General features: G+C 36.7%; 1 protein-coding gene across 3 annotated transcripts in view; it reads left to right on the top strand.

Moving 5' to 3' along the window:
- The window catches only part of RHBDL2 (rhomboid like 2), a 42988-nt gene extending 34618 nt beyond the window's left edge, over positions 1-8370 (top strand). For all 3 annotated transcript variants that reach the window (XM_075996844.1, XM_075996846.1, XM_075996849.1), the window contains 3 exons: positions 2837-2897; positions 7294-7355; positions 8134-8370. In XM_075996844.1, coding sequence (XP_075852959.1) covers positions 2837-2897; positions 7294-7355; positions 8134-8313 — 303 coding nt within the window. In that variant the 3' untranslated portion in view covers positions 8314-8370. The remainder of the gene's footprint in view (positions 1-2836; positions 2898-7293; positions 7356-8133) is intronic.
- Positions 8371-13240: the final 4870 nt, after the last annotated feature.

Below are 13240 nucleotides of genomic sequence, written 5' to 3'. Positions count from 1 at the left end.
CCTCTACATATTAATAGCTGCATCATGATTTATATAATGAATCTCTCATTGAAAAGATTTGGGTTGATTGCAGCTTTTCATAGTTATAAATAATGCTGTAAGAACTGCTTTTATTTTTTAAGTTTATTATTATTATTTTTTGAGACAGAGTTTCGCTTTGTTGCCCAGGCTAGAGTGAGTGCCGTGGTGTCAGCTTAGCTCACAGCAACCTCAAACTCCTGGGCTCAAGGAGTTTGCCTTGATCTGATTCAGCCTCCCGAGTAGTGCCACCATGCCCGGCTAATTTTTTCTATATATATGTTAGTTGGCCAATTAATTTCTTTCTATTTATAGTAGAGACAGGGTCTCGCTCTTGCTCAGGCTGGTTTCGAACTCCTCCTGACCTCTAGCAATCCGCTCACCTCGGCCTTCCAGAGTGCTAGGATTACAGGAGTGAGCCACCGCGCCCGGACATGAACTGTTCTTTTAAATTTATTTTTTTTCATTTGTATGATTTTTTTTTTTTTTTGGCAGGATAAATTTCTAGAAGTTGATTTACTGGGTCAAGTCTTTAAACTGGCTCAGTATGATGGCTCATGCCTATAATCTCAGCACTTTGGAAGGCCAAAGCAGGAGAACTGCTTAAGGCCAGGAGTTTGAGATCAGCCTGGGAAACATAGTGAGACCCTGTCTCTACAAAATATAAACAAAACTAGCTGAGCATGGTGTAGTCCTAGCTACAGGGAGGCTGAGCCACAAAAATTGCTTGAGCCCAGGAGTTGGAAGTTGCAGTGAGCTTTGACCATGCCACTGTACTCCAGCCTGGGTGACAGAGTAAAATCCTGTCTAAAAAAAAATGGCTTTAAAGGTTTACATGTATATGCCAAATTGCCCTCCACAGGTGGCATTTCATTTAATACTCCCATGATAGCATGTGAGAATGGCAAACACTTTTTAAAACAGGCTAAAATCCTGTTTGGTTCTTAACCCTTTAAACTTTTGGGCATACTTTTAAAAATACTATAGTAAGAAAAATGTCAAGCAATTATAAAACTGCTTCAAACTTAGAAATCCCTTAGAAAAATGGTTTTTAAACTTTTTATTATAACCCATGAATGAATATAAACTCCATTTAAGGGATTGCTGCCAAAAATTAAACAAAATAAAAAAAATCAGTGTGTTTCTGTACCACATATAATAAGGGTAAGTACTGTTGATTTATGTGTGCACTGGGTTGTTATGCAAATAATTTCTTACTATAGATCATGGTCACAAGAATTTGAAAATAAATGATTTAGAATAAATATGTCTATTTCAGCATCTTTACTCCTTGAGAAGAGAGTTAATAATTTGAAAGGGAAGGGAGAAGTAACTCAATAAATTAAAGTAGAAATGTCTGACTCAGCAGTTCTCTAGTGGGACACAGGTATATACTGTAAGCTAGACTGAAAATTTTAAACGATAAAATCAAACAATGGTTTTTTTTTTTTTTTTTTGAGACAAAGTCTCACTCTGTTGCCCCGACCAGAGTGCCGTGGCTATCAGCCTAGCTCACAGCAACCTCAAACTCCTGTGCTCAAACAATCCTTCTGCCTTAGCCTCCCGCGTAGCTGAGACTACAGGCATGTGCCACCATGCCCTGCTAAGTTTTTCTATATATTTTTAGTTGGCCAATTAATTTATTTGTATTTTTAGTAGAGATGGGGTCTCGCTCTTGCTCAGGCTGGTTTTGAACTCCTGACCTTAAGCAATCCGCCGGCCTTGGCCTCCCAGAGTGCTAGGGATTACAGGTGTGAGCCACCTCACCCAGCCCAAACAATGGTTTTTGACCAACATTTTCAATACTTTTGAAATTATCTCAAAAAATTTAGGTAATACTTAAATTTTAGTTAAGTCTTTGCTAACTACTATGGTGAAAGAGGATGAAGAGGTATCAAATGAATATTAAACAAAAAAACTTGAAAATATTTCGTTTTGTGTTTTTTTTGAGGCAGAGTCTCTAGCTCTGTTGCCCAGGCTAGAGTGCCGTGGTGTCAGCATAGCTCACAGCAACTTCAAACTCCTGGGCTCAAGCGATTCTCCTGCCTCAGCCTCCTGAGTAGCTGGGACTACAGCGTGTGACTAATTTTTTCTATTTTTAGCAGAGACAGAGTCTCACTCTTGCTCAGGCTGGTCTCTCCTGAGCTCAAATGATCCTCCTGCCTTGGCCTCCCAGAGTGCTAGGATTACAGGTGTGAGCATTTATTTATTTTTCTTTTAGAGACAGGGTCTCGCTCTGTTGCCCAGGCTGAAGTGCTGTTGTCCAGGCATGACCATAGCTCACTGCAACCTCCAACTCTTGTGCTCAAGTGGTTCTCCTGCCTCACCCTCCCAAACAGCTAAGACTACAGATGCGAGCCACCACTCTGGCTAATTCTAAATTTTTTGTAGAGACAGGGTCTCGGTATGTTGCCCAGGCTGGTCTCAAACTCTTGGTCTTAAGCCATCCTCCCACCCTGGCCTCCCGGAGTGCTGGAATTACAGGCAGGAGCCACCCAGCTGGGATTTCATCTATTTATTTATTGACATATTAAGTGTTGATTTTATATTTCTTGTATTTAGATTATCATCACCTAATAAATTGTTGTCTAGTTTATACCATGAAATTAAACATCATGTTTCATTTTGTTCTCCAAAGTATACTAGCATTGTACTTTCCAAATACATTTGGAAGACTGGCTGTTACACCCATGCTTTGGTTTGCAAATACTGTAAACTCAAATGTTATTTTAAATGAAAGGCAGCTGAAGAGGGAGTAGTAGTGGGGTTTCGCTTACCAATAGATAGCTTTTATGATTATTATTTATCTCTTTACAAGAATTTTCGAGAAATGATTCCTGCCTTTGGAATTTTCAGACTACTGATCATCATCTTTATAAGTAAGTGTGTTGTGGGAACCCTTTATAATGTTGAAGTCAAAATAAAACATGGAGATGAATCTATAAGTTAAATGTTTTATTTGGAATCATTGAATTGAAATTTTGGGCATACACACAGACCTGGGTGGTCTTTGGTAATTCCAAAGAAGGAAGAAAAGGCTGGGAGTTTTATTAGAAAGAGATATGTTATGTATTATTTTGAAAGAAAGACTATTGGCACTTGAGCAGCTTTTGAGAGCCAGCACGCTGTGATTGGTGGGTGATGGTGGTAGGAAGAAATAGTCTTAAAGTTGTGGCAGGTCATTTCAGCTGCTTTTAGGTATAACTGGTCTTAAGGTTATAGCAGGTAGTTTCAGCAGTTGGGCTTGCAGAGAATTCAATTATTGGAGCTTTGCTATGTACCTTGAATTCTTTTGCCCCCTGGCCCCTCAACTCTGATTTATTTGGGTTCGATAAGAATGATCCATTTCACATAATCAACTTTCATAATACTTTCAATTTTATTGGTTCAGCCTTCAGAAGGCCTTTTAACATTTCCCAGACACTAAGACAGAAGATGATAAGATGATTGCTAGCCTAGAGTTGGAAAGAACTGTCAGCTTTCTGGCCTTAAGCAGAAAGGGGTAAATGGAGGAATTTTCACAGAACTTTAGGGGTAGTTCTTAGATGTGGCTACATGATGTTTTTGTTTTTTGTGTCTTTCTGAAGTTGGGGAAGCCAAGGGAATAGAGCTCTAGGCACTCCCTCTACTTCAGCCACAATATCTTCACTTATGTTTTTTGTATACTGGACTTTCTCTTTCATATATTGGAGTCTGTATCTCTCCCCCCCCATATATATATTTTTTCCCCTGCAAAGGGAAAGCTTGGAAACCACTGATATGATCTATCTTCTTCCTCAATTTCTAAATTTTCGGATAAAGAAGACAAAACTGATCTAGTATACAAACATGGAGTGGTGGTTGAGGACTGAAGATGAGAGAGTGGAGGGTCTAGGAATTGAGAGGCTCAAAAACTAGGAGGGTGACTAATCTCTGAGAATTCTAGCACTTCAAGCTGAAGGAGTTTAGAAAGGATGAGGAGAGGGCAGTGGAAGTTTAGTTGAGTCTGAATGTAAGCGGGGACTCTGGATAACTGCAGGCCCTATCAAGGTAGAAGAAAATAAGAAGAGAGGTGGGACAGTCACTTGTGTTTATGGACTTGCTCCAGTTGAAGCTGTACTCTCATGAGGGCTGAGGGGAGAAAGACAGATCCTGGGGTCAGACTTGAAAGCTGAGGCAGAGTTTACATGTGATAAAGCCTAAGATTCTGGCTGTTCAGATAGGAAGAAAAATGATTTTGCTAATTGGTATCAAGAGCTCAATTATCCACATTTTGGGAACAGAGGTAACTACCTCTGTGAAAAGAGACTAAATTTAGTTTATGAACCATTTATTTGTACAAATACCAATATTTCATCCTGATATAAAATAATTCACTTGTTCATAGCTTATACCATACTGTAGATAATTTTTTTTTTCTCCACAAGAAATCCAAAAGGTAAGGGAAAATTGTCAGCAGAGGAGGGAAAGCAAGTATCTGGGAGACAGGAGAGTCACTGTAGGAGCAGGGCTGCCTCCTGATTTAAGAGTCACAACCAGGACCAAGGGACGAGTCATTTGACAAGAAAATATGACACAAGTTACCTGGCTCTTCAGGCAATCAGCTTCTTTTAGGTAATTATGGGTGACTTTCATAAAATAAACCTTATGCCCACAATGGGGAAATGATTTTAATATACTTCTTTAATACTCTTCAGTGTTGGAGTGAAAACCCTTTCCTCATGCCCAGGGAATCTCAAAAGATAGTCTGTGTAATATTATGTCATTCTTGAGGTAAGTAATAAAATCAGTGAATGATGTGCTTTTATTATATCCTACAAACATCTCACTGAGGAGGCAGGACATGCTATCATTAACCTTCTTCAATTCTTGGCACATGTCATTTCTATAAGTTCTTTGGCCTGGTTTACCTCCTATTGAAAATGAGAAGAGTTATGACTCATATCAGATTAATAAAATACAAATACATTTTTATTTGAAACACATTTCCTTAGAAATATGTATACAGGTTTAGTTTTGTTTTAAATGGCAAATATTCTTCTTAATTTTGAAGGACAATTGGCCTTAAGGATCTTCCTTCATCAAGCATTACTTGAGGCATGTGTTTTCTAACTAAGCAACTGAGCTTTCCTTTGGGAAAAGTTAAAGAAAGCTCACATCTTCATCCTTTACAAAATGTTTATAATGGCAATTCTCTTAAGATGAATGTCAAATTTTTAATAAGCACAATGGTTTGGTTTATTGGAATAAGGGCTTTTCAGGTGGGGAAGATATGTTGAGTTTAGAGGCTGCAGCAGCCCAGAAGCAAACTCCCCTGGAGTTTCTGGGAAGCAGAAAGAGGAAAGAGCCAGGAGAGATGTAGGAAGGGGGCAAGATAAACCAGATATTGACATGCTAATAGTTACAAAGACTTTTTTGAGGGGAGGCCTCCTATTGTTGGAAGACCAGATCAAAGTAACAGTTTCCAGGTACGTCTGCCCTGTTCCCTGTCAGTGGTTTTCTCCTACTTTCATAGTCCTATTTGTATATTATTTACACTGGATCAGGAAACACAACGAATTGAAAATATCATACAGCCTCATTTATCCAGCACTTTGTGTGATAGTCATTTACAATGAAATTAATATTGAGTACTTCCTCGACCTCAATTTCTGTCCAGTGACCTCAACATCAATACAGTATTGAAAGGGGAACTAGCCAGGACACGTGATCCTGATGCTATTTTCCCAAAGGCAAGGACTAGGCCTTTTAATCTCCTAGGACACAGTAGCTCACTAAGTAGAGCACAGGGAATTGGGGGATGGGTGTGGAATGTGCTGTCTGCAAGAGAGTTACTAAGCACCCTACATACTGTAGGGCAGAGTTCTTCTAGGCCAAGAAACCGGAAGCTCCTTTTGCAGCACAGATCTGACTTATTTAAAGAATGTCTAAGTTCTGGCTCTCATGGTTCCATTGGAGAATGTCCTTTCATGGCTCACCCTCAGTACTCCTGATGGTAATGAGGCAATTAGCATGGTGGATAAGAGTGAAGCCTCAGTGTCTTGGTTTCTTTTTTTGAGACAGAGTGTCACTCTGTTGCCCTGGATAGAGTGCCATGGCACCAGCCTAGCTTACAGCAACCTCAAACTCATGACCTCTAAGAATCCTTCTGCCTCGGCCTCCCAGAATGCTAGGATTACAGGCGTGAGCCACCATGCACCCAGCCCTTGGTTTCTTTTACGTATAAAATACCACCATCATTCCTCACTTGGATTGCTGCAATATTATTCTGCTAGCTGGTTTCCCTGTTCCTGCTCTTGCTCTCTTATGGTCTATTTCCTATATATTAATAGCATCCAAAATGATTTTTTTAAAACATACATCAGGTCATGTCACTCCTGCGCTCAAAAGCTTTCAAAGGCTTCCTATCATTCAGAGTCCTTACAATGGCCCATAAGGTCCCTACATAATCTGTCCCCTGCTACTTAACCAGATCTCATCACCCACCACTTTATCCCTAACTCTAGCCCAGAGTGATCTGGAGGTTTTGTTAAAACACAGAATGCTGAGCCCTACCCTCAAGGTTTCTGGTTCAATAGATCTAGGGTGAGTCTGAGAATTTTCATTTCCAGTAAGTTCCCAGATGCTGCTGAGGCTGCTTGCCTTGGAGAGAACCACACTTCGAAAACCACAGGTCCAGCCAGATCAACTGTCAACTGCCTTGGAGTTCCTCAGACACACCAGGCACATTCTTCCTTAAGGGACTTGTACTTGCTCTTCCCTCTGCCTGGACGACTCTTATTTCAAATATCAGGATGGCTTGCTACCTTATTTCTGTCCAATGTCATATTCTCAGAAAGAGCCTTCCTGACCCTCCTATTAAAAAATCACATCCTATACCTAGCATTTCCAGTTGTTTTTCCTCTTTGTATTTTCGACATAGCACTTAGCACCATTTGACAATAAAACTGTGTTTTACTTGTTTGTCTACCTCCCACCCACTAGACTGTTAGCTCCATGAGGTAGTGCTGTCTCATCTGCCCACAGCTCTAATCTAACACCTAGAATAGTGCCCGGCACATAGAAGATGGTCAATAAATATGTGGATGAATAAATTTGTAAGATGGGATAGTATCTACTTCATAGGGTTGCCATGAGGATTAATGAGTTAATACATGTAGACCTATTAGAACAGCATCGGGCACAGGGTAAGTCTCAATAAATGTTAGCTATTATTATTATTATTATGGGAACCAAAAACATTTGATGGACTGTTGTAGATGGACTGGGGCTTCATCAGGGTGTTTTTCCTTCTAGTTGTGTCAGACATGGGATTTGCTCTCTACAGAAGATTCTTTGTCCCTGCAAATGGGTCTCCGGTGAGTTCAGTTTCTTCCTTTTTTAATTTACCCATTAAAAAGGGTCATCAAATAAGGACTACCACTCTGTGATTTAGGGCAGTCAGATTTCCATTTGGAAGTTAAGAAAATTCCTAAGGAAATCAGACTTTTGGATTGTCCTTCTCACTTAACTCTTTCATATCCTTTACCAATGTGCTCAACTCCACTGCATATGCCATCTTGCTAGCTATTCCAAAACAGGAGAAACCCTATTTACAGAGAATAAAAAGTGGATTGGAAACACAGCAATGAAAACTTGGGTCCATATACATTTGTGATAAAAAGTGACAAAGATTTCCAGTTTTGTTGGGATTAGTCTTTGAATTTGAATTTGGTAGTTTCTGTTTCACTATTTGTGTGTATGTTATTACTTGCGTTTTAATTCTGACATCTCACTTATGTGGGATCAGATTATGTTTCTATAGGAATCCTTCAGGGTGACTCAACCCCTATTCTCTCGGTTTGCATTATATAGAACCATCTTAAATGCACTGATTAAGAAGAATGAGAAACAATGGCCCTGGTCTTGTGTACTCAGAGAATGGGTGAAAATGACGTAGCTTTGCATGTTTTAGAGCATCTCCTCTCTTTGCACATTGAGTTTTGTGTCTCTTTAGCCTAAGCCCCTGGTTCTCCAGATTTTTAAGGACTCTTGTTTGTCTGTGATGGTATTTGTGTTTGAGTAAGAGAAATGCAACTGAAATATGCAATTAGCATTTTCTTCAGTTATTTCCATTTTCTCCCCTTTTCTCCAAAGGTGTCTTTTGCAGCTCATATTGCCGGTGGATTTGCTGGAATGTCCATAGGGTACACCGTGTTTAGCTGCTTTGATAAAGCACTGCTGAAAGACCCAAGGTTTTGGATAGCAATTGCTGCTTATTTGGCTTGTGTCTTATTTGCTGTGTTTTTCAACATTTTCTTATCGCCAGCAAACTGACCTGCCCCTAATATGAGTCAATTAAAAAGAGCCATGTGGAGGAAAAAAATGGAAAAACCTCCATGAAGAAACAGAAGTCTTGGCAAAGTCTAACAATTTTATAAAGAGGAAAAAACAACACTCAACTGATCAGTTGCAAAGACTGCTTACCTTAGGATTTAAGGAAGGAACTTCTGAATGTAAAGAGAGGGAAGAGGAAGAGAGAAATGAGAAGGGTAGTAAAAACCAGAGATTAGCTTCTTCCTAGGCATGGTAAGCATGAATGTATTCCATAAAAAAGACTTGCTCTCCTTGGAGGATATATTTTGAAGATTGCTTGATAAAACCTTTGAATATTGTACTATGGTGATAATAAAAACTTTTCATACCTGTGTCGGACTCTTGATAATCACTTTAAAATAGATGACTGTTTGAGTACGTAGATCACTACTGTTCGAGGTGTTTTATATGCTTTATTACTAATCTTTTCAGTAACCTAGAAGGGTAGATATTACTCTATATCTTGGAGTTGAGGATATGGAAACTCTTTTTAAAAATCAAGTGTCTGAGGGGGGACAGAATTTAAACATAGGTAATGACTTAAAAACCCATATTTTCCCCTGCTGATCTAACAATACTGTGTTCCCAAAATTCTGAAAGTTAGAGTATCTAGAAGTATAGGAATAGACAGCTATGTGGGTACACCATGAATGGTAGAAATTTCTTACAGAATAAGACTGAGAATTTTCTGGACTGTTAGTTTAAGATTCTAATAGTATGTCTAAGATCCTGAGGAACCTGAGACTGGCTTTCTGGTGTACACTATGTACCTGGACTCTAGATTCTCATCTGTGATCAGATTCTCATCCTTCATGTGGCTAGTGGCTCTCCTAGGAGTGGATAGGATTTATTTATAAAAGGTAAAATGTCTTATCTGAAAACAGAGAAGCCTATGTCCTTTCCCTGTATAGAATCCAGGTTACTGTTCATTTTGTTTTCTAAATCATAGGTTTTAGGTCACCTGAACTAAGGAAATAGAATTTTTCTCCTTTTCATCAACATATGTTATTTATTAAACATCCATCTAAATGTGTTAATGTATTCTGAAAGGGGTACATATGCTTAATTATATAATGAGAAAAGGTAGTATTTTAGTATTTAGCTTACTAATAATTTAGTATTTTGAGAAAAACTGATCTGGATTTGTTAAAAAAATTTAAATTTAAGTACAAGCATGAGAATATGAGTAAATAAAGATTTAAGTAAATAAAGATTCAAACAAGAACTTAAAAGATAAAAGCTTCTTTTGCCTTCTCACTCCAAACCTGCTCTTTTTCCCTAGCGATGACAACTGTCAGCAGTCACAACAGTATGGTGTGTATCCTTGCACGCTTTTTTTCTATATAGGAAGAGCAGAAAGGGAAATGGATTTTAGTTGAGGTTGACTCATTCATTGCATTGAACTGCACCAAATCTGTCCTACGTCCACAAAGGGATGACCTCAGAGAACAAGTTGAAGGTGTCCATGGTAAAACTCCTTGTAAGCATGATTTGCTTCTCAGATTTATCTAAAGTAAGCAAAGTTTGTGTTACTTTATTTTAGCTAATTAGATATACTTACAAAACATAGATTTTAGTAAGAGATACACGTATTGTTTTATAACTCGATTTACAATAGGACTCAGAGATCTTTCTGTGTTAGTTCACAGAGATCTTTATTCTCTGAATTGCTGAAGATGTACTATAGTTAATCATTCCTCTACTGGACATTTAAATTGTTGCTGATTTTGTACAATTACCAACAGTGCTATGTGAACATGCTAGCATATACAGTGTGTCTTTGAGTGTGTTTTGTGAATATTTCAAGCACCCAGAAGCAGAAATGTTATGTTGATTTTGTTAGATTTAAACTGCCTTTTAAATAGCTGTATTCATTTACCTACTGTATATGAGAATAACAGTTTCCCTCTACTTTGCCAAAAGAAGGTATTATAAATCTTGAAAAGTTTTCATTTTGATAGTTAAAAAATAATACATTTAAATTTGTATTTCTCTGACTACTGAGGTTGAGCATTTTTCAAGTTTATATTAATAATTTATATATTACACACATATAATTCATATAATACATAGCATACAAACATGAATGTGTTTGTATGTATATATCCACACACATATATAAAATTTTTCCCTGTTGAAATGTCTGCACTTAATCTGAAAAGTAGCTATTAGTTGGCAAAGAGGCCCAGGGAAGAAACACTCATCTATCATGGCCATCGCACCAGGCCACTTATTCTGAAGATCCCTTCAATGACCTAAAAGTACAGTGTAATTGTTAATAACAGAAAACTAGCAATAGGAGAAATAGGATTTATTTAACTATGAAACTAGATGTGACCACTGATTATTTAAGGCTGATGACTAAGAAGTTATTAGCTAGTAAGAAAGACTTTTTGGTACTAGAAATGTAGCTCACTTTACCAAAAACAATGACACTTTATTGGGTTCCCCCAATGGCAAAAATTACAATAAGAAAAGCGCGCAAATATCCCCTAGTATTTTAAATTTGACATCTCTGAATTATAGAAGAATCATTTACTCAGCTTAATTTGGGGCTCCTAACTTTAGTCTTCTAGACTGCATTGTGTTATTAGGAATATTAGAAACATTCCTTATCTTTGTCCCATAAAGCAGCTACTAGGTACATGTAGCTCTTTAAATTTTTATTAAAGTTAAATAAAATTAAAAATTCAATTGCTCTGATACACAAACCCTATTGCAAGTGTTCGATAGCTACATGTAGCTAGTGGCTACCTTATTGGACAGCACAGATAGAGAATATTTCCATTGTTGCAGAAAGTTCTATTGGACAGCACAGTTTTAGAAGCAAGGATGAGCAGAAAGGGGAATGGATTTCAGTTAATGGCTGACTCACTTACTGCATCAAGCGGCACTGCATTTGCTCTACACCTGCAAAGGGACAAACACAGAGAATAAGATGAAGATGGCCACGGTATAACTTCTAAGCATGATTTGCTCAGATTTACCCAAACTAAGAAAGGTTTGTGTTAATCTGTTTTAGCTAATTAAGAGTTGTTTGAAATGTTTTTATCTTTTGCTTTTGAATTCTATGGTACTGTATCTTTGTATACAAATTTTCATGTCCTTTGCTATAAAAGCGTTAATTTGTAGCTAAATAATACTGCTCCTAGGAAATATTATGTTCTTGTTCTTTAAGGAAAAAATTCATTTTCTTTTTGTGATTATAAAAGCAAAATGTTCATGGTAAAAAAAGGTAAAAACATATAATCATAAAAAATTAAGTCATTTGTAATCCTATCATCCTGAGATAACAGTTAATATTTTGATGACTATCCCTCTAGACTTTTCAGTATGCATCTCTACATATAACTAAATTTACAATGGGCCATACTATTCTATTTTATAACCTGAATTTCACTGAAACAATATGTCAAAGATCTTTTTATATTAGTATATATTTGTCATTTCTACTGGTAGCATAGTATCACACTGTGGATGTATCATTATTTATTTAACCAGTCTTTTCTTGTACTGATAATTATTTTAGATGTTTTTAACTTATGACTATTATAAACAATAACATGACAAACATACTTACATTTGAAAGTGTTCTGAATTGTTGGGTCAGAGCATACTATTATTAACATAATAGTCAGTAGAGATTTTCTCTATCTCAGGAATACAACTAAATTTTAGAAGGCTGATGCTTTTGCAAGTCTTATTAGTAATATCAAGCTTTAAGAAAGTAACCAAAGACTCTAAAACTGGTTATTTAAAAAGCCAAAACTATCACTGTTTGACATCCCTAAATTTAAATAATTAAGATTTTAAGAGAAACATCATCTCAATGTTTCTTGTAAATTTCAAGTTTGCTCAAAGAGGAAAAATAAGTTTTGTAAAACACTTAAGAGCTGACTCTAGAGCCACATTGATTGGATTTGAATACCAGCTCCAGCTGCGTGACCTTGGGTAAATTAATGTGCCTCAGTTTCCTCTGTAAAATGGGGGAAACAACATACCTCATAGGATTTTTGTGATGAACGCATCTTGTATTAATAATATCTTAGTATTTTGTTTGATTGTGCAACATTTCCCTTCATATAGAGGATAGAACATGCATTTATATTTTAAATGAAATAGAACAAAAACAATCATTTTTTAAATCTTTCCTCTGGGGTCTATTTCATCTGAGATATCCTAGGATGTCAGTCTTATTATTGAACCTACTGGCAGATAATCCAAGTAGCTAAATTATAACTTGCCCCATTGTTTCCTTCAAAAAAGCAAGCTACATGTCTTAAATAGATCCAATATTATTACAATGAAAATTTCTATACTACTGTATTATAACACCATGTCAGTGATCAATTTATTTCTAGTAATATCTAATATCATAAAACAGCTGAGAATTTTTGGAGTTCATTTAAACATGATATTTACAAAATTTTTCATGGCAAAGTATAATAAGAATTTTATAAATATTCATAAATATTACTGAAATGAATTTCTTCTTTTCTTTTTCTGAAATGAATTTCTGAAAATGCTCACCAAGTGCCAGAAAGAAACCAGAATTCATTTAAATTTGGATTAAAAAACTAATCTAAATTCCTATAACAGAGCCAGATCTATTTCCTCTGGTTTCATTAAATGCTATATCTTACTGAATTATCAAATGAAGCACATTTTCCTTTGTGTATAAATGAGATTTAAAAATCATTGACTTTGGTTAAAGCTTTTATATAAAATAATCTTAGTAAATAAAGTTTGTAAGATCAAGTCAGTTGTTTCAGAAACTTCTACAAAAGTTCCCCGTTAAAAAAAAATAACAACAAACTTCAGCTTAGTAACGACTCCTCTCTGATAGGGAACCCTCCAATTATATTCTTTTTTTTTTGAGACAACAGTC

This window comes from Microcebus murinus, chromosome 2, assembly GCF_040939455.1.
Source record: "Microcebus murinus isolate Inina chromosome 2, M.murinus_Inina_mat1.0, whole genome shotgun sequence".
Classification (NCBI taxonomy): domain Eukaryota; kingdom Metazoa; phylum Chordata; class Mammalia; order Primates; family Cheirogaleidae; genus Microcebus; species Microcebus murinus.
Note: the sequence above shows the minus strand (reverse complement) of the source record. Positions and strands in the feature narration are given on the sequence as shown.